This window comes from Camelus bactrianus, chromosome 1, assembly GCF_048773025.1.
Source record: "Camelus bactrianus isolate YW-2024 breed Bactrian camel chromosome 1, ASM4877302v1, whole genome shotgun sequence".
In the NCBI taxonomy this organism is placed as follows: Eukaryota; Metazoa; Chordata; class Mammalia; order Artiodactyla; family Camelidae; genus Camelus; species Camelus bactrianus.
The window spans coordinates 91,759,723-91,782,733 of NC_133539.1; the positions used below are offsets into that span (position 1 = coordinate 91,759,723).

The 23,011-nt window shown below is 38.4% G+C and overlaps 1 protein-coding gene across 6 annotated transcripts in view; it reads left to right on the top strand.

The window, feature by feature from the left end:
- VEPH1 (ventricular zone expressed PH domain containing 1) overlaps positions 1–23,011 on the top strand; it is a 266,024-nt gene that overhangs the window by 165,271 nt on the left and 77,742 nt on the right. For all 6 annotated transcript variants that reach the window (XR_012508920.1, XM_045514505.2, XM_045514504.2 and 3 more), the window contains exons 12-13: positions 4,131–4,248; positions 20,762–20,898. Coding sequence is in view for 5 of the 6 variants with exons in the window: in XM_045514505.2 (XP_045370461.1) it covers positions 4,131–4,248; positions 20,762–20,898 (255 nt within the window). In the remaining variant the exon portion in view is untranslated. The remainder of the gene's footprint in view (positions 1–4,130; positions 4,249–20,761; positions 20,899–23,011) is intronic.

The following is a 23,011-nucleotide window of genomic DNA, read 5'->3' on the forward strand; positions in this document are numbered from 1 at the left end:
TGCTACTTTATTCATTCAACATACAGTGTTTCTTATAAGACACTATGACTACACAGTGTAGGACAACATAAATAACATAAAGATGAACAATGTAAAGATGAATCATTAATTTTCTTCCCTCAGTAAGTTTATTTTTCACACCCTGGACTCCAGCTGGTTAGAACATGTGCACTAGAAATAAAGACAGAAAACCTTAATATTGTGTGAAAATATCGGGGAGTGTTTAAAAAATAAAAACCCTTGTTTATGTTTCTTAAGGCATAGAGGATGTACCTAGTGTCGGTCCTATAAACCATAGGCACACAGAGCACATGAGGCAATCCTATGTTTTCTACCTGTGCAAAAATAGTGTTAGAACAGAATGTAAATGTGCCAGAACCCAGAGTCCTTCCAGATGTATGCTTTCACTGATTTTGGGAAAATTGTTTCCCAATACCCTCTCACAGTACGTAGACCACATTATACGATCCAGAGGCCACTTTGCACTTTTACAGAATCCACAGTAGTGACTCATGCTGTCACTAGCATCAAAATAATGTTGTAAATATCCTCCCATCTTTCCAAGCTGCTTGGCATATTTTTCCCCTAGGAGGCTTTGCAAGAGACTGTTTTTTTACATAGTTTTCCAAATTCCTACTACCATTAGTGATTTTTTTTCCCCTAAAACTAGAGAAACAGTCATTTAATCAGCTGTTTTAAAACATCACTTTTCCCTTCAAGGTCTTTACACCCCTTTTGAATTAAATGGTGTTTAGCAGGCAAATCCTTCTTAGTGCATGCTTCCTATGATTCTGTATCTTTTTAAGTCAATGGAAATACTATAGACTTCAATATTCTTTGGGTTTTATTGAGGCCTGATTTGGGGTGTACTTTGGAGAATGTGACACCTCTAAGTAGAAATATTATTTTCATTGAAAATTGTCCAAAGAGGTGTTACCTTCCCTTCTTCACGGCACAGTCTCAGTATTGATGCTTAATGCTGCATAACGAATTGCCACAAACCTAGCAGCTTAAACTATACTTTTATCTCATATTTTTATCTCACAATTTCCTTGAGTCAGGAGTGCTTGTAGCAGGGTCCTCTGCTCGAAGTCTTACAAAGCTTCAATCAAGATATTGGCTAGGCTGTGCTCTTACTTGGAGGTTTGAATGGAAAGGATTTACTTTCAAACTTGCTCAGGGTGTTGGCAGAAATCATTTTTGAGAGACTTGTAGAACTGAAGGGCTGGATCTCGGCTGAAGTCTCCCTGTAGGTCCTTGAGGCCACCCACAGTTCCCAGTCATGTGGCCCTCTCCATAAACAGTTCATATCGTGGCAGTTTGCTTCTTCAAGGCCAGCAGGAGAGTTTCCCTAAGCATCTGTTGGCAAGATGGGTTGTGTGTGTGTGTGTGTGTGTGTGTGTGTGTGTGTACACATAATAATATCATCACAAGATTAATATCCTTTCACCTTTGCCATATTCTTGGTTAGAAGCAAATTACAGGTCCCTCCCACACTTAAGAGAAAGGGATTGTATGAAGGAATGAACACCAGGAAATGGAAGTTATTGAAGGGTCAGCCTAGGGTCCGTCCACCACAATGACTTTGAACTGAAATACTCAGGGAGTGACTCTACTTAGAGATGAATGATTTTTATTACTCTTCTGGAGTCTAGTTTTCTAAAAGGAGTTCATAATTCTCTAAACAAGTCAGTTTTAGTTCTCTTGTCTTAATAAAAGAAGAAGACATATGGTAATTCTTGGGCAAGGCCTGGGGAATGCTACAGGACCACAAGGGTGAAGAAGATAAGTAAGAGATAAATAAAACATTTAAGAAGTAAAAATTCAAAAAATTTAGATATCACAAATTGACTGTTTGTTTGTTTGTTTTGTGATTTTTTTTTTTTGCTTTGATTTTCCGCCAGTATTTGGAACCACCTGTGTTTCATTTGTCTCTCTGTTCTAAGCTGAATGTTATTGCCAACTTCAACAGTTTATGGAATTACTGTGTATCTCCCTCACTAGTTCCCTTTGCACAAAACCTAAATCCTCTGAAGAAGTAAGTCTACATTTGTCTTGAGAACTTGAACACTGGCATGTCACTTGCCATCTGTCTTAAACTTTTTAAGTAACTTTTTGCCAAGACAAGTGTGGATTACAAACAACAACCTGGGACACTTCTGGTCTCAGAACTGGAAAAATAAGGAAATCCTTAAGTGTTATTTTAAGTACTTTGTTTGCTAGCAGTGTTTGTGGCAAATGAAAAATTGATCCTTAATTGTGTGGGAAATAAAGACATGATCTGAATGCCAATGGCCAAGGACAGACTTCAGAGACTTAGCAGTTTTGAAATTGATATTTGTGAACATCTGCTTTTTCCCCATAAATTTTAATATGGATTTCATCCTTTGAAACCCACAAAATTCTCAGGTGCTTCTTCAGTCTTTATCTTGGAAACATGCTTTTTTTAAAAAAACTCTCCTTTTTTTCCCGTTGAAGACATTCAAAATCACTTCTGCTAAAACAGCATTCCTTATACATAGTGCCTCTTGGAATGCCTAAAATATGATATTAAATGTTAGCAACTCAAAAACCTGTATTCAGCATGTTGAACCTGCAAAATGTTCAGTCCCAGAACACAAGCCATAATAGTCTTAATAAAGGATGCTGAAAAGTATTCATTTCTAGTCCCAGTTTATGCCTTTCATTATTCTGTAAATATTTATTTAATGTGTGCTTATTTTTAGCGCTGAAGTTATAGCAGCCAATACAACAGACAGAATCCCTGCCTTTATTGGGTTTTTGTTCCAGTGAGTGTAAATCTTCTCTAAAAAGAATTTCTTTTAAATTTTCAAAATATTGTTCACATAGTTCATTGGAAAACTTTACACTGGGCCTGCAAACCAATGATTTTAATCCATTCTTGATGTTGAACTAGACTCTAGTGATACAACTTGTGAACACAGGTAAGTTTCTGCTTTCAGGGAGAATAGAGTTTAGCAAACTTCTCACTTTATCAAGAAAGGCAGACCTTGGAAATAGGAACTTTGGAAAAGATCTGGGCAACCACGTATCATTCTGTATTTTAGATCCACCATAAGCAGTGCAAACAGTGCCTCTATCCCTGGGCTCTTGGGCATACTAAGAGCTGTTTCCATGGGTAGAAGATGAGTGTGTGGACCAGAGGAAAGGAAATAAAATCACAACTGGGCAGAGGGCAAACAGAATTAGCTGGGCACATGCAAGGCTAGCAAAGACATTAAATCTCTCTTAGGAAAGCAACTTTTTAATAGTGCAGTTCTGGCCACCCTGTTGCAGAGGCTATAAGCCATTTGCATAATAGGAGAGCCTCTGGAGGACAGTAGAGCTTTTTAATTTGGTTAGGCTAATAGTTTTCCATCCATTTACAGTGTAATGGAACCTCTCTCTTCTGCCTCTTGAACAGGAACACATTGGCAGGATGCCACAGGGCACGTGAAACGGGGCGATTTTCTCGGTGTGTCAGTTCTACTCCATCATTTAGAGGGGAAAAATTAATTAATTTACTGGTAACTAATTTAAGACATTATTTTCCATTAAAACCAATAGAGCCATATTTTGGAACAGAATGCAAATTTTGCATCCACTTTCAAGATAAAGCATGAAATTAAAACAGAGCCAAGAGCAGAGGGATTAAACCCTCCTGCACATTTTCCATCAGTCCCCTGCAAAGCCAACCTAATAAAAATAATGTTTTGATATGAATAATTGATTCTCAGTTTTATGTGAAGTGTAAATAAAAGCAAAGCCCCAGAAGCATTCCTTTCAACCCTACTGCCCCTTGGCTTTAAAAATTTGGGAGCTGCCATTAGATACAAGAAAATTCTGGGCCACTTCAGGCTCTGGCTTCTCATTTCCCCACAACCCAACGCCCAGCCCTGGGGCCCATGCTCACTGCCCACTGCATTTAAGAGCACTCCCTTGGGAGAGTTTGAGCTGGCCACTCTTTTGCAAGCTGAACCAAGAGAGGTTTTCTCAGTGCTCCCTCCAAGTCCTTAACACTGAGGTTGAGCCCTGGCCATCCTGCTCTCACGTACCCTTTACCCAGTCTCAGAATGCTATGCAGCAGGCAGGCCAGCTTATGTTCTTTGTGCTTTGTGTTCCTGAAACAGGATCTGGACCAGGTACAGCTCCATCTGGAAGAAGTGAGGTTCTTTGACGTGTTTGGCTTCAGCGAAGCAGCAGGAGCGTGGCAATGCTTCATGTGCAACAACCCCGAGAAAGCAACAGGTAAGAGCTCCCTCTCCCCCTGGCTGCTAAGAATCCTTTGTGCTCCTGGGATTTATGGGGATCCACAAGCCCCACTGTCCTGGTTGGATTTCTTTTGGCATAAACATCCTAAGTTGGAATAATGTTCAAAGGTGTTCCTGATCGCCTCTGCACTGTGCTGAGAAAGGTGTCACGCCTAAGTGAGAGTGAGAAAAAGGGAAGATGTTGAAAGGGAGAGAAACATAAACCAGAAAAAAACAAGAGAAACAGTGCCTTACATCTATGTGGCTATCAAGAAAGTGGTACTGGCCAATTTGCCCTGAAACATTCTTTATTTCAACCCAGATGACCCTGAGGGTTAGAGAAAAACAAGCATTCTGTTAAGAGCCCCAAAGAAATGAGATCACACTAAATGAGTGAATGGTTGCACAGACCCTCTCATCTCATAGTCCCCCCTTACACTTTCGCTTGATTTTTGAACTGAGTGACAAGTGAGACATTTAAAGAGTAAGGAATTATTTAAGAATGACTTTATAGCTGGTTATTCACCCTCCTCCTTCCTTTCTGCTGCCCAAGGAACTTGGTCCACTAACATTGCCGAAAAGTAATGATTGTAAGTGAATATGAGTGAAGCCCTATGCTAAACATGTCAGATATCTCATTTAACCTTTGCTATAAATTTTTTTTTTTAAGTGGAGGTGCTGGGGATTGAACCCAGGACCTTGTGCATGCCAAGCATGCACTCTATGACTGAGCTATATGCTCCCCACTACAGTAAACTTATAAGGCTAGTTTCAATGTTATCTCTATTTTACTGATTAAAATAAACCGAGGCATAGAGCATTCTGAGAACTACCTGAGGTCACACAGGTAATAAGTTAACAGTGGCAGGATTTGAACCCAATCTGACTCCAGAGCCCACGCTCTTAACCATTTCTCCATTCTGCTTCCTGTTTACACTTGCTCCAGTCTGACCAGTAGAAATAGGTTGATAATAAGTCTAATATTCAAAAAGTTCCGCTGCTCTTGGGAACAGAATATTTCATCACTCATGTGCCCTCTGAGAAAGCACAGAGTTCTCCATCTCAACACAGACGCTGCTCAGGAACTGCAGTTTAAACCAAAGATGGTGTCAAAACACTGTTGAACACAAGCCACTTTGTAGACAAGCCATCATCTAGAGAGCCGTTGATGATACCACCTGCCCCCGTTCCTTGAATTTGGGGATTTTGCGCATCTTAAAGATCACCATTGTGGCAAGTCTATCCTCCTGCTCAGCCAACAGGATGAGGTTGAATCCAAAAAAAAAATACACACACACACACACACACACACACACACACACACACACACACACACACACACACATGTTTATTTGGCCACATGGAGATGTGAGGGGCTCACAGAGAGGCACCAATTAAAATGTATCACCCTACGGAGAAGGTACGAGTGGAAGAAGCTGGCAGTTAAGGACTGCAGCCTTCATGAGGCACAGATTGCTGGCTGGTTTCAGATAAGGTTTGAGTTGATGCCAGGCTGAATGCCCTAATTTTTAAAAAGTTAATTTAAGCAAAGAAGAAACTGGGGAACTGAATGTCTTCATTATGAGACTTTCTAATTAGACCTTATATCACCTGTGAAAAAGACAGAACATAAAAGAAACTTTATTGGAAATTGTTGTGAAACAAGGTACTTATCTGAGGTGGCTCTGAGAGGCCCTTAAGAATTTTCATTCCAAGTAAGCTGAGTCCTTAGCTCAATAAACATGGAATTGTATCTGGCCAAGGGAGGCTTGGAAAAAGGGCTGCAAATTAAAAACACAAAGTGTTCCTTTAATATATGTTTTCTCAAATTCACTGCCATGCACTTGAAAAGAACATTTTGCACATTTGCTCATTCTTACTTGTGTTTCTCACAGTTAAATATAGACTGAGAACATATAGCAATAAAAATTCAAACAAGGCCAAATATTTTATAGCAGAACATATTGAATCAAAATGTTTGGCGTGGAAATCTTCAGTCTACTTGGATTTCTTTGCTCATTTCCTCTTGCTCCATGAAAGGGTATTTGAGTCTGAGAGAAATCTTGTTTTAAACCATTATTTTCACCAAAACTCTTGACTCCCTGATAAGTTTATATAGGTTGTTGATCTCATTATCATATTTTTATGTAGCATATAAATTACATATTTTGGCTATATGAAAGGTCTGACATATTGCTGACACATATATTATTCATATGGATGATATTTGCGTTCATTTTCTGCTTAAATTATAAGTTTAAAGATGATCAAGACATAGAAATAAATATTCTGTTACTTGATTATGCAAAACTAGCATAGTATTTGCATCCCAATTTCATTTGTGAAATGCATGTTTGTTGTGTTTGTTGAATATGATACAATACCTCTGCTTTGAAAGGATTTATTGTCCAGTGAGGTCCAGAAGGCATATATGGAAAAGTCTAGCATACTTCCTTGTGTGTTTTTAGCATGTAATAAATACTTGTTGAGTGAGTCAATGAATGAATAATATTTAGAAATGGAAAAGTCAAATATACCTTGAATATTAAAATAAGGTATTTTAAGATTGTGATTATGTGTTAATTATATCAAATCATCACTATACCATCCTCAGGGCATTTTGAATCTTGTTAAGCAGAGGTTAGTGTGTCTTTCCTCCTTGAGAGAAGTCACTAGCTATACAATAAAGTCTGCTTCCCTGATTGTCTTAGCGCCTGACATGTACTGTGCCCAAGTCTTGTTACTGTTCTGGTTTTGTTAGCACCCTGGCAGGGCCCAGATCCCTTGTCAGCCTCAGGGAGGAGAGTGTCTGAAGAGGTAGGAATGGAGTCTAGGACAATAGGCTGAAGAAATCAGATTTGAAAGTTTTTTTTTAAGGTATTGACACATGATACAATAGTTGTTGTCAAGTGTTCATTGTTCTAATATATTTTAAAAAATGCCAGCGTCTCCATAAATCAGGAACAAAACATGATGCAATTAGAAAATTTCAATCAGACATCAGGAAAGACATCCTGAAATATAAATCCTTCTTAATAATGTGTTGACCAAACTATGGGACACCAGAAATTAACAGCAAATCAGCTGGCTTCCCTGGTCACTTTAAGTCCATTCCCCTCCTCCAGTCAAAGTCACATGACCCTACCAATTCCCAGTCACTTTCCCACTAGCTCCACCATTAACACATAGAAATTCACAGGCGTTTACTACCTGGTAGTCAATAAAATCTTTTTGTCCAGTTAGGTGCAAATGAAGTCAGAGGAAACTGAGTACTAGAACAATATAAAGGTCCTAAAATTATTATAATTGCTGGTATTTATATGCTAACTGTGTGCCAAGTTTTACATGCATTTTTCTCATTTTCTTACCACTATTGAGTCCATTTTACAGACCAGGAAACTGAAACACAGAGAGGTTAAGTAGTTTTTCCAAAGTCATATAGCTACTAAGTGGTAAAGCTAGGATTTTAATCCAGGTTAATTCCTGAACCTGAAAATTCGATCTCTAGGGCAAATCCAAGTTAAAAGACATAGAATATTGAAAATTACAAGAAAAATTATTCCATAATGTCATAATATGTTGGAAAGACTGAGGAGTGATCTACCACTCCAATGATTTAATCTGCTTAAGAGCAGGGGTATTTGATATGATAATGTGTGGGAAATGATTACACGTGGGGAACAGTTACGAAGAAGCTCTTTCCAATCCCTCCAATTGCTGATTCAGTTTCCAATAATCATTTTATAAAAGTACAGAGCAGAAGATTTTAAAAAATCACTGAAATAACTCAAAAATCTTCAGAGACTTGCCTGGTGGTGTTATTGCCAATCGCATTACTCCACATGAATGAGAGACTAGAGATTGAGCAAGTAGATCGAACAGAACAGAACCTATTTCTGGAAAACAAAACAAATCCCCTTTATCAGTCGTCCTTGTGTCTCGGAACTGCTAGTACACGTTAACAGTAAGAGTTAGTCAGCTGGACCATCCTGGAACGCATCTGGCTTTCTAGTCAGTCGCATTTATTAAAAGGAGGAAGAGGAACTAAATCGTGACTTTCAGTCTTGTCTCTTGAGACACATGGGATGCCTTTGTTCTTACTCCCACAGAAAACAGTTCAGAGACAGCTCAGTTTTGGCACTTGTGTCTTCCTCTGTGGATCTGAGAGCTTGCCAGTGTGATTACTCTCTTAGTCACTAGATACTTAGATATTGAATGTGATTGTCCGTAGGAGGTCTCCTTAGGTTACAAAAGAGAATGAAAAAAATTTTTTTCAGACAGCCTTCTGAAAAGATTCCCTTTTAGAATTCAATTTCAAATATTTGTGCTATAAGAGCACACTGTCCATTATATCACATGGGCAAATAGAGATGGTTTCAAGGTGATACTGGGATAAGAAAGACCTCTGTCAGATTTTCTTCAGACACTAGAAACTGGTAACAGTGTGATTCTCCTTTGGTGGGCCCCTTCAGCACGGGCTAGATGGCCCTCTACTCCAGACGCCAGCATGAAAATGGACCAAAATACCTCTGAGGTCCCAACTCGTAAGACATAAATAGCCTTGTAGGTCCATTAACATGAAACTTTTCCATGTAATTTCAGTGCCAGCTTTTCGCAGAACTTTAAGGGTGACAAAAGAAAACCCACTTTGGATTTGTATGATGGCTGGGTTTGTCTTATGATGCCTTCCCTCCTACCACACTATGCAAGAACGTTGCCATCCATGTTAAATGTGGTTGGAGCCCCCCAAAACAGTGCAGTGCTTGGGCAGGATAACGTTCCATCTTCACATGTATATACTGCCAGTGACTGCTGAATATGGACTGAGTACATAAAACTGAACCCCAGCCTGTTTTTGTTCAAAAATACTTTAAATTACTTAATGACAAAACAAATACGCACTCATCAATTCAGAGACGTTACTATCCTGAAATTTTTTTCCTTTTCCCCTCTTCCTGTCTCTCTGTTCTGTGCCTCTCTGTTAAGATTTCCCACATACTCATATTCTTTCTCTCCCTCTCTCTCTCTCTCTCTCTGTCTCTCTCTCTCTTTCGCACAGATACCTGCAGACACACTGGCATACATGGACACACCACACTGACAGAATAAACTCCTCTCTGTCCTTTCCATTCTCTGCCCACACCTTCTGTAGTATACACAGCACATTGCCATCAGTTTTCCCCACTAGACAGTAAGCTAGAGAAGAAAGAACCATCCTTTACCTGGAACATGGTAGCATTTAACAAGTTTTTGGCATATAGATGGATGATTGAATAATTCATGGATCACGTAAAGTGATGGGATGACTATGGAAGAAATAGGATTTGTTTTGAAATGCAACTGTAAAATCTAATTCTTTCTTACAGTTTAAAAAAAAAGCTTACTAAACTGAAACCTTGAAATAGCAACTTTTGTGAAGTAAACTTTATAAGAAAACATTGCTGTTTACAAGGTTCCAAATCCATACGGGTACCCAATTATAATATTTTACTAAAAGGTTTCAATACACACATACACAATAGAATCCATAGTAAACTTGCTAATAACCCGTGAGCCTCGATGAGAAATAAGCTAAGATCAGCACCCAACACCATTCAGGGGTTAATTTCTATTTTTCCACCAGCATCACTATCCTAATTCTTCTGCTGCTCCTTATTGGGTCAACAACAGTCTTATCTTGAAAGGGGAAAGTATACGTGCAGCAAATCATGAGTCACTCCGTGGTTACCCACAAACAAATCAGGCATTGAAATGTGTCCTTTTGTACTTGGAGAATAAAAGATGAGACAATCCAATATATGGAGGAGGAGAAGCACACTTTAGAAAGGCAGACTAAAGTGAGTAAATCAGTCTATCACTACACACATTTAAAAGACATCGATTTAAAGAATTTTTACATAGCTTCTTAAAATAAAGCATTTAATAGATTTTAAAAGAGTTCTAATCACCATCTTTTGGAGTAAATCTAATTTTTTATTGACCTATACAAATACATGAGGAATGAAATTTGTTTTTCAGCCACAAGCTCACCGATACAAAAGACATACAAGTGCATTTAGCAGCTACTGAGAATGAAGTCATCAAATATTTCAGTGGTGTGGTCATATTTTGCCTTGGGTCTTATCCTTCCAACCTTCTCAGAAACTGCACAGCGTAGATTACTCTTCCTTTTTTCTCTTAAATAGAATTTTCCATTCTTCATTTAAACTCCCATTTTTTTCAATTGAAGTATTGTCGATTTACAATGTTGTGTTAATTTCTGGATACAGCATAGTGATTCATTTATACATATATATACATACTCCTTTTCATATTCATTTTCATTATAGACCATTAAAAGGTATTGAATATAGTTCCCTGTACTATGCAGTAGGACCTTGTTTTTTAATCCATCTTGTTTATAGTAGTCAGTATCTGAAAATCTCAAACTCCCAATTTATACCCCCCTCCCCCGCCCCCGGTAACCATTGGCTTTTAAATCCACTGAACTGGCTTAAATCTCCTTTGCCTCCACCTACTGCCTCTCTGCCTCCTCTTGAAAGCCAAAAGAGTTGTCACTACTCACTCTGTATTTCCTGCCTCCTCCTCCTCCTGACTCAACCCTCTGTATTCTGGCTTCTAAACCCATTATGTCTGTGGTCATTAAGGTCGTGCAGGTCCCAGGTACTGGGTATATTTCAGTTCTTGTGTCACTTGCCTTTTAGCAGCATTCAATTCTGTTGGCCAATTGCTCCTCCTTCAAACATTTCTGCCTTTAGCTTCCATGACAAATCACTCCTCTGCTCTCCCTCCTACTCTTAGTGCTCCTTCTCAGCCTCCTTTCCAGGCCCACCTTTCTCTATCCAGCTCTTCACTGTTAGAGCATCTCACTTCCCCTCACTGTAACTCTCTCCCTGGTCAGTCTCCACTGGTTCCACAGCTTCCATAACCGCTTCCATGAGACAACTCCCAAATGTGTATCTGCAGTCCAGGCTCCTCCTCTGAACTCTAGATTTACTTCTCCCATCACCTGCTTGGTGCTTCAAAGGCATCTCAACTGCAGAACAAGATGTTGAAGAGAAAAAATAAAGTGCTATTGGCAACTTACGACTTTTTTTAAAAAAGTCATCTCAAACTCAGTTTATTTAAATTAAAACTCGTAAATGCCCCACCCTTGCCCCTAAAAACATTTGATTTTTTTCCAGCATTCCCCATCTCAATAAATACATCATCATTCATTCTGTTTCATCAACTCAGAATGAATGTCCTCTCCCTCACGCCTATCTAATCTCTCATCTAGTATTCTGGATTTTACCTTCTCAATTACTCTCAACTCTGTCTACCTCCCTCCATCACCCTAGAGCAAACTACCATCACTTCTTACCTAAAATAATGGCAATAGTCTCCTGACTCAGCTACTTGGACCTTCAGATCTCCCTCAGAGATCTGCAGCCAGAATGTCCTCTTCAAAGCACAAATCTGATGGGACCACCCCCTGCAAAAAACCATACAGTGGCTCCCCAAACTCCACATCATACTCCTGACAGCCTCACATGCAATGATCTCTCCCAGCCTCTTCAGCCTCCTCTTGTACCCCATACTGTCTGCTCCTCTCTGCTCTGGCCAGAAGGACTTCTTTTCAGTTTCCTATACTCACCACACTTCTTCCTGCCACCAGGCTTTTGTATCTGCTGTTCTTCTGCTAGGGGTGCCCTTTTCCGATCACCTCATTAATGTAGATCTTAGCCTTCCTATTATAACTCAGATTCACTGCCTCAGGGAAGCTTTCTATAACCTCCTGACTGATGCTAAGGTCCTCAGAGGACTTCGGACCTCTCCTTATAACATTTGTTACACCTGTCATCTTGTTTTTTGTTGTTGTTTTGGGTTCTTAAGGGGGGGTTGTGTGTGAATATTTGATTCATGTCTGTTTCCTCCAGTAAACTATTTCTTTGGAGGGAACACCTCTCATCCATCTATCCTCAATCCATAGCACACAATAGATACTCAATACATATTTACCAAATAAGTGAACAACCAATTCTGTATCTTCTCAGAAAATTTTTAGCAAAATTTTTCTTAAGCAAGTGATGACAAAAAAACAAATTAATGAATTCACAGTGATTCATTTTAAGAGAAAAAAAAGTATTCAAATGGTGGCATTTGCGGTGTGCCTTTTGTGCCAAATTATTCTTCACGTAAACAGTAGTTTCTTAAATAAGTTCTTTTCAAAAGTACTATGAGAGATCATTTTATTTAACAGAGAATGAGGCATTGTGTGTGTGTATGTATGTATGTCAAATGTCATGATGTATATGTTATAGATAAGCTTCCAATGCAGACACTGTAAAACTTGTATTTACTGGCAAAAGGTTTGAGGCCAAGCGTTGAACCACAACAGACGGAACTTGTGTTAAATAATTCCACAAACGCAGTGTAGACACACGTTGGAATACTCTTAAATACCAAGGATGTCTGTGCAGGTGGAACAATGGCTAACACAAGCTCAACTTGTACAGCCCAGACAAGATGACCCTCCTTATCACCGATCTGGTACAAGGATGTCAGATCTGTTTTTCCTCATTTAAGGAAACTTCTACAATGTTCAGGAAGTGTGGGAAAGCACTCGACTTTTAAAACTATCTAAAACCCTATAGCCAGATGTTGCCCACAGTACCTACCCATGAGATCATATTAATGGGATGACAACACGGGACCAACATGGGAAATGAGTGTGGACCCCTTTCTTATTTAAAGTTCAAGTCTAAGACTGAGCATTTCTCTCCATTCCTTTCCACCATTTCTTCTCTTTTCCCACGGGTCCCTATCACTCATTAGTGGGCAAGTCTGGGCCAGTCCTCTTTGATAGCTTCCCATAAAGGCACAAAGGTGACCATACTTACTGCTCAGAACTACTAAACAGGTTACCTTCTTGCCAAGTGACCTTAGAACTTTTGTTTCATTGATGAAACAATAAATGAGCCAAATCCCACAAACACTGATTCTGAGCATTTTTCTCTACAACTCTGTTAACTTAAGCCAAGGACACACATATGATCTTATACTGCTGTCCTAGTCTTGAATTTTATAGAAAGGTCATGACAATTTTCTTCCCACTATTGCTTTTATAGTTTTACTATCTTGGATATTATATGACCTAGTACTGTCATCTAACATGAAGCTATTATCATTTCCTAGAAGTTTTTGAGCTAAATTAGAATCACCTGGGTGTCCTGTTAAAAATGCAGGGCCCCTCACCCTACCCCAAAATTATGATTCATTAGGTTTGGGGTGGTGCCCTAGAATGTGCATTTTAACAAGCCAGCAAGTGATTTCAATGTAGGTGGCCCTCAGAACACAGTTGGAAAACATTGCTCTACAGGCTTATAAAATAATAGTTCTGAGGCTTTTTTTAGATCACTATTTCAACAATTAATAAAGAAGCCTAGAAAGCAGACTGTGTTTTGATGGATGTGAAATTATTGAGAAAGGAAGCCATTTCAGTCACACATCAAAGTATCCTTAAAGGGCAGCTGTCAAATTGAATTTGTCCTATTTTAGACCCCACACATCTTATGAGATGTTGCAAAATCAATGCTGGATTATGCCTTATTGTTTATTCACTACTGATAGGGAAATATGACCCCCCCCCAAACACTGCCTGGATATTCATATGAAACATGCCATTCATTACAATCCTTAATGATTTCAGAAACCACAGACAGGCCACTAAATATGGCTCCTCCTCACTTAATATTTCTTTAAGCATTTCCTCTGTAATCAGAGTTGGCTTTATTAGAACCAGCACACACACACGAAAATCAGTAAAACCATGGAAGGGAATTGAAGTAAATTTGAGACTCTCAATACATACAAAGAAATTCCCTACAGACTCTGTAGGAGGTGTGGTTCCCAGAAGCAGTGATTTCAAGGGAAATTTTTTTAAAAGACATACTTTTCCTCAGTTCTTATTTTAAAACTATATATCTGAGATTTACATTTTTCTTCCAGAAAATGCTTTCTGTTGAAGGTATTTGTCTTTAATAACCAGGAAAGAATATCTAAGAAATCAAATATCACAAATTATATTCATGACAGTCATAATTATTTGTGCACAGTGCAATACTTTCAAGAAAAAAGTTGCATAAGCCAAAAAGCACACAGTATAAGGAATTTTTGAGTCTGGATGGAAGTCGGTGTACAGTGTGAATAGTAGTTATGGGCAGGGATAGAAGTCACCATCTTCTGTCCTAAGAACAAACAGAACGTCTGGAAGAAAAGAGAGCAACCACCAATGATGTGGAAAACTCTTCAAGGCAGCCCAATCCATTATTGGATTTGCTTGAAAATGGCAGTCTTGGTAAATAAATGGATCGATCACTCAAAAACAGAAGAGTTCACCTCCCTTTTGGGACTCTTTGAATTGCCTGTCACATCTCAAGTTCAAAGCTGGCAGTCCTTGAACCTTAAAAGGATTTCCCATCCTACTCTGAATTCTCTCTCTATTCCTAACACTTCCATACAAGTTCCATTATAATCTTAATTGGAGGGAGGGAGACTGGTTTTATCCTAAAGCCATTAGGATATGGTATTTATTTAAAAAAAAAACAAAACACCTGTTCATCATCACTGTAAAAGATGATGATGATTTTATGTTCATGATCATGGTCATGAATGTAATGATAGTAGCTACTATTTGTTGATCCCTTAGTATGTACCAAGACTTAGTTAAGTAAGGCCACTGTTAACCCTTACAGCATTTTTGGGTGCCTTTATGATGTCCATTTGGGGATGTATGACTTAAACAGCAAAATTCAGGCTGAATTTCAGCCCATACTCACCCCTTGGCTAAGTGCTCTTATCCAGTGAACAACCTGCATAACCATTCATAGCGGCCCTGTTGTGAAGCATGACAACTCTAAAGAGGAGAAAACTGAAGCTTAGTGAAGTTAAATAATTTGCACAAGATCAGTCAGCTGTTATGTAGCAGATTCTGGACTTCAGCTGAGGTCTGGCTCCAAAGTCATTGCCCTGTCCCATTAACTATAGGCCTATACCAGAGAAAGTCTTTGGTACAGCCCTGTATGATTCATCATAGTAAGGAGTAAACATGGCATTCAACACACAATGTTTAAATTATAATTGGCTACAGATATATTCACAATTGCAACAAATCTTAAAACAAGTTGGAGACCTTGAATTATTGAACTTGTGCTCTTGAGATAAGAGGAGTTGTATGACTACAGAAATTAGTTTACATTATGTTACATTACAAAGCATTAGCTTCCACTTTGCATGATGCCAAAGGTCTTTTGGATTGGTCTCTCCTTGAATCTCACACTCGTTTCTTCCTCTCCAAGTCCCACCAGATTTTCATCACATAGAATTAGTGACAGTTCCTAGAATGCATTTCATGCCCCCTCTCTCAGCCTCAGCCCTTTGCATGTGATTTTATTTTTCAGAATACGCTTCCTCCCTTCACCTTCATCACTACTCCTTGCCCTTCAGAATTCAGCTCAGACGTCTACTCCAGGAAGCTTTCCTGCTTCCTACACCCAGTATAGAATGGGTGTCACTCCAGGGTGTTCCAATCTCCTTACCGCTGACTTTCAGGTACATTCTGGCAGGAGAGATCAGAGGGAGGGAGCAGAGTGAGGCTGGCTTGCTTATTCCCAATTCCCTCCCTGCTTGATTACTTCAGGTTGACTGTCCTCGCCCAAGTCCACAGGTCCTGTCAAGCAGCACTCTGCATACAGGTCTCCCTCTGGGTCCTAACTCTTCTCTCTTCTTTCCTTTCCAACCAGAGAGGGATGTTATGCCTCCCCATGGTTCCTGGCTTCAGAGTACTATAGTGCTTTTCCTACTCCTTTCCCATATCTGTGTAACAGCCCCTTTATTAACTCCTTTCAATTACCCAGCTTGATCTGCCCTCTGTTTCCTGCCAGGACCATGCCTGATCCATAGCTGGTCCCATCTTGGGTCCATGAGGCTTCATGCATGTGCTGCTAGACCTTCACAGGCCCTACCCTTAGTCCTTAAGAAAAGCAAAGTCCTTTCTAATGGGGCTTCAGAAGAGTTTTATTTTATTTTATTTTTTATTGAAGTATAGTTGATTTACAATGTTAGCTTCAGGTGCACAGCAAAGTGATTCATATATATATATTATACATATATATGTATATTTTCAGATTCTTTTCCATTATAGCTTATTACAAGGTTTTGAATATAGTTCCCTGTGCTATATATTAGATCCTTGTTGTTTATCTATTTTATATATAATAGTGTGTATCTGTTAATCCCAAACTCCTAATTTATCTCTCTCCCCCACTTTTGCCTTTGGTAACCATAGTTTGTTTTCTGTGTTCATGAGTCTATTTCTGGTTTGCAGAATACTTCTCAAATGAAGTCCAATATGACCTCCCATGACTGTTTGATAATTGGGATCTTACACCAAAAAATCTTGAATTTCCTGCAGACCCTCCATCTTCAGCCCATGACTTTGATCAAAGCAACAGCTTTATGAACTTGCTTCTGAGTTTGTTGATTCTTCCAGCTTCTTTAAGTGTTTTTCTTTTCATGTGCCTTCCCTCACATGTCCTTCTTGTTACCTCAGGCCTTCTCTGCACTCTTCCTAGAAGATCCTTTCTCCCTTCTTCAGTGGGAGCCCAGGTTTCGTGTCATCCTCTCCCAGTTAGAAGTAGAATTTCCTTTCTTTGAGTTCTGTAATCTTGGCTTTTACTTCTCTGGTGGCACTTGCCAAACTTTATATTGAGTTGTAGAATTTGTAAAATGCTTTATCTCCCCACAAGATGATATTCAAGTTCCATCCGAGTTGGGCTTTGTGACTCCCTCAGATGTAAACACAGTGCCTTGCACCTTATTTGTGCTCAAAAGTATGTGTTGGATTGGATATGGTTGGTAGATTAACAGAGGAATATTCTTTATTGGTTTAAGGTATCTGTATCTGATATTATTTCACTCTTAATTCACCAACTTTATGTTAAGACCAACACCTTCAAATTTCATCTTTTATCAACATAAAATCTTTTCAACTTTTGGTGCACAAAAAGGAATACAATTAATGTATAAACATTTGTATTAGCATTCCAAAAGACTTTTAAGTTGATAAAAATCCTTTCTAATGGGGCTTCAGAAGAACTATGGTAATAGTTTGGGTTCCAGTTGCACTAGAGAATTCAGTTTAATATTCCATAGTTTTTTCAGCCAACTGATAATTTTAAAAAGGAACAGATTCAGGTCAGTAGAGAATGTCTTAGCCAAATTGTGGTTCTGTGAATGAAATAATGTGTTAACTGGCAAGTGAGAAAATATTTAAATACCCTATATGCGCATGATTATTCCCTCATAGTCTCATAACACATGTTATTTCTCGAGTGAAATATGATCATCCTTAAAAAGAATTAGTTCCCTGATTGACCATCAAGAGATCGTGATACCGTATGAGAATTATTGCTTACAAGGACATGCTATGGGCAACAGACCTATTAAAAGGATACATGGCGGGTCACGCATATGCTAGACATAATTATAAGAAATTGTTTTTTGGACATGGAATAGCCGCTGGAAAAAAAAATTTAAGTCTTTCTTTTTTTGCCTTTTGAAACTATTTTAAAGTCAATCTTATGGCTACAAGTAGCCTGATGTTTACGAATTATTTGCAGCTAACTGTGATGCCTAAATTGGGGCCCTAACATGCAGCTAGTTTAAAGTGCTGCTAACATTCCTTCCTAAAACCCTTTCCATGGGCTTTTCCCCTGGGACCCACTTTCCCTGGACTACAATGAAAAGTCTTTACTTAGCAGCATTTCTCCACCGTTCTTCATCCTTTCTTTCTCAAGTAAGCCTGTCATTCTGTCTGGAGTCTCTCACGGTTGTTATGGGCATAGGGGTCTGTGGGTATGCTATCCCAGCCACTCCATGTCTCAAACAATTCCTTTAGCTATTTGGTCAAATATGACTTTTGTCACATACACTTCAGGTGAAACATTTGGTCCTGCCTTGAGGAGATTCGGATCTACATTTAGAAGAACTTGTAACTAATTCTCTATGTCAGATCCAGAAGGATCTATGTACTTAAATATTACTTAAACCAATCATGATTTCAAATCAACTCAGATATCATGACTATTTCAAATGTTTCTTTGAGTAAATATGAAAAACTAAGACTGGAAAAAAGCATACTGTTACTAAATAACATTGAGTTATATTAAATCACCTTACCACTAAAACCAAGGCAAGAAAGCAATATGGTTACAGTTGGTGAAGTAAATTCCTTAATGAGAATAGGGAGCAGAGGGTGGGGGAGTTCTTTGCTACTGACATAGTGTCCTAAGATTAATTTCTTTATTTTGATTTTTCATCTCTCAACAGCTTTGTAAAGCTGATAGGTAGGAGCTATTATTGTTTCCTCTTTGATAGTCAGAAAATAGTAGTTAAATCAAATCTAACTCTTCTGAAATCTTACTCAAAAAATCTTTGAACATTACAATTAGATTAGCAGGTTTTTTTCTAATTCAAAAGCATGGGAAATGGATGTATTAGAAAAAAAATTTGGCTTGGGTATTTCCTTGGTTTTTTTAGTTAGTTTGTTTGTTTTCTCTTCCATCTCCTCTTGGTTCTTCCCCTCCTCTTCCCAGACTGGCTGCTGCGCCCTTCATAACTCAACAGCATGTGTTAGTAGTCATTCATGGAAACCCTGGCCTAGGCCAACACTGGGAGCACACTGTGAGCAAACTTTCCCTGTCCTCTAGGTTGAATAGCACTTGGGGAAGACATGGTGTCCCATGTATTTAGCTGCCACACAAAGAAAGCAAGCACTGTGTTGATGGCAAATTTAATTTTACAAAGAGCAACTAGCTTTAAGAAAGGTCTACATCAGATGACTCCTAGTAAATCAAAGCTGAACACTGAGATAATTTTCTTCAAACTGATTGTCAATGATTCTTAAGTTTCCGCTTTCCCTGCCCTCTACTATGCATCATCCAAGCCACCATGAAGTGTCCCAGAAAATAGGAGACGCTTCTCATCACTGATACCTCAGTTCAGATGTCACCTTGAATGTCCATGCTCTTTCCTGACCACTTACATGCTTGTGCACCAACCCCCAAGTCACTCACTCCCTATTGTCTCTTCATCATAACCCTATCCCTATCTGACAATGTATTTCATGTGTTGTTCCAGTTATTAGCCTTAATTCAGGATTGACAATGGACCATCCAACTAACTAGTCATCAGACAAGAAAGGAAAAACACCAAGTTAACTTTAATAGAACTTTGTTTATAAAAACTATACATTTCATCATTCTTAACCTGACAGTGCTGTCAAGGTGGGCAAACCCTCTGTCTATTTGACCTACATTAGAAATCATCAGTTATTTGACTTATATTTAAAAAGATGGTAGGATGGGAAGGATAAGTTGTGTCATGTGGTCAAAGAGGTGATGTCCAGATTACACAGTGATAGAACAACTTTCATCACTTCCAAGGTGCTCTGAAAATTGAACATAAATGTATATAAGTAAGTTTTGTCATACCACCCTGAAATCAGATGCTTTCACGTGAATTTGAAGAGTGAATCTTGTGGAGTTGGTAAAACAAATGAAATTCTTCAGTTCAACATCTAAACTTCTGTCATCATAATGGATCATCGAATTCTCTGGTAATGTGTAATCATACACATGCTACTTCAATGTTAAATGAATCCATTCATTCCACAAATATGTATAGACTATGTACTATTTGCCAGGCACTATGTTAGATGCCTGGTGTAACAACAGTGAACAAAAAAAGAGCTTTCTGTTGAATGGGAAAGAAAGACATTAATGAGGTAAAACCCAATAACCACCTGCCAATGATGATGCCTGATAAAGAAACACTCTGAGTGCTATGAGAACATATAGCAGGCTGACTCACTTGGGTCTGGGTTTGGGGAAGATCTCCCAGAGGAAGCAATGTTTGAGTTGAAACATAAGATGATTGGTTTTTGACTAACTGAAGATTCGAATATAGAGAGTGGAGGTAAAGTGTGTTCCAGGCAGTGGAAATATGTTCAGAAGAGTTGAGTAAATTTGCCTTTGCAGCTGTTGAGGATTCAGACAAACACATCTTTTGGAACACTACATTGACTCTTGCTGCCAAATAGCTAAATATTCTTGGTTTGTGATTATAAAGCTGTATTTCTAAGCAGTTCATGCAGGAAGAATACAATGAAACGAAGGATTTAGGAAGCACAGAAAGCTTGAACCTTAAAAATTGCTAACCAGATGCTCTTTTTGTGAACTATATTCCTTTCGCGAATCTGAGTAAGGGCTTTCAACACTTTCTCATTATCGTATCTAAATTGTGCATTCTTTCAGGGAAAAGGGGGGAAAGGTTAACCAAATTCATCATTTATTAGCCCACTTTCCAAATATATTTACTTGGTTCTGGTTCACTGTATAATTCTGACTTTTGATCACTTGCCAAATAAATAATGGAAAATAAATGGCTGATTGTTCTGTTACCTTCAACAGTTGTAAATCAAGACGGCCAGCCTCTCATAGAAGGAAAACTTAAAGAGAAGCAAGTCAGATGGAAGTTCATCAAAAGGTGGAAAACCCGTTATTTTACACTGGCTGGAAATCAACTTCTGTTTCAAAAAGGAAAGTCTGTAAGTCCCTTTGCCACCTTTACACTTGGTTTTTAAGGTCTTGATCTCTGCCAACCAGCTAGGCATTTTGCCTTGAGTCAAAATACCAATAATTATTTCTTCTCCATTTTACAATTTTACAGGGTCATTTTATTACATATGCCCCTTTGACTATCTATTCTGTTCATTCCTACATTAGTTGGTTCACTGTCCCTCTTCAGTTTATTATGGGAGGGTTTTTTTGTTGACTTAAGTTTTAGAAGACGAACCGTAGAGGGTCTACCAGGGGATCTCAACTTGAACGCGGTGCCTTCTGTTTCCTTGTGGATTGCCTACATAAATGTGTGGCTTATGATGTTGACTCTGACTTCTTTTATAACTAGAGGTTATATTTGGAGGTGGGGGCGTGAGGAAGGGGGACAGTAGGGAGGGAGGAAGAAACAAAGGCTGATTCATTTTAAGTACTTTATACCAAGTTCAATTCTGATTAGAGAAAAATATTACTATCTTTCATTCATTTAATAGTCAGTTAATGAATAGAACAGAATTCTCAGGGAATTAATACATATTCATTTCATATGATTTTCAATCTGAAGTAGGATGCTCAGTAAATATCTGTATTCTGAATTTTCAGAGGGAATCGTCTGAAAAAGCGTTCTATTCCAATCAACTATACAAAGTTATCCCTTTCTTTTCACATCAGTTTTATTTATCATTAAATTCTCTTCATTGAGGATCAGGGAGCATGAAGTCTTGACCTATTTCTTGGCCATTTTGAGATATAATAATAATAGCTTATCAGTGCTTACCACATGCCACGCTGGATTGCCTCCAACAATCCTCAGAATAATCCTTTGAGGTCAGCACTTTTGTTATTGCCATCTTATACACGGAGAAACTGAGGCCCAAAGAGACGGATTGGCTTGTTCAAGGAAAGAGTCATCATTCAGGGATGGAGTGCTGCCTTCACTTACTTGCTGAAGTATACATGCTAATGTGGTGTATACTGGTGGGTGTTTGTTGCTGATGTTGGTTTTGTTTTTCCTTATTTTTTGCAATTTTCTCTGTAGACTAGGGGAAGAAGAATGCTTGTGTTTTTAGGAAGTGTGATGCTTTTCTTTGACTGCCAAACTCTTTTATGGAACATATCTTTATTTTTTTTAAAAAGGTGAGAAGGGGTAAAACTGAAGTCAGGCTCAGGCAGTGTGACACCAAAGAATGTCCTCAAATGAGTACACTGCCCTACTTCTTATGTAAACTTAAAATGCAGGGTCAGTGGCAAGTCAAACTGTGTCTGAATTAATAAATGAGAAGGTTAAAAAATAAATAAATAAAAATAAATGAGAAGGTTAAATTACTTAAAAATTACAATTCACTAAGTGCACAGGCACTACATCTTTCAAGTGCTCATTACAAAATTTGTTTGAACTTATTACACAACAGGCATTAAGTATAGTATTATCTGAATTATGACAAATTCTGATCAATGCTCTTTTCGTTAATAAGACTTCACATTAACTTTTTGAATGTGAAAAAAAAAAAACGTTTTGGTGACACCCGATTTGAACTCATATTACTTTCTTCATCTGCATGTTTTATAAAATATAATACACTTTTCTGTAGCTGAGGTCTTTTTGAACAGGAAGTATGATGGTGTGTTCAATTTTGACAGTTATTGGAGGTTTAAGGAAACTTTTTTTAGCATAGATTCACGTTGAAATGGCATTTTTAATGCATTTAAATAACTATTTTAATCTCCTCTTTTTATTAAAGAAATCAAAAGTTAAGATGTAGTGATTTTTTTGCTCCCTTGAGACAAAGAAGAGCTAGTGCATAGAGTGGTTTTCCTGAACTCCAATAATGACCTTTATACTTCTTGATTCGGAGCTTTTTAATAAAGTTTAGAGAATTGGCTAATTTGTTTAACGTCTTTATCAGGAAATAATGGTCTGACATTCCAGAAATTTGACAGGACATTTTGGCTCAAGAATTGGGAAATATAATATAGCATGAAGACCATAGCAAAATCCCTCTCATCCCCAGGGACACAGTAACTTTGCAGTGGTCAGCAGTCCAGCTGAATCTTCAGCCACGTCATAAAGGGCCTTTCCTGTAAATGAGAAGAAATGTGCAT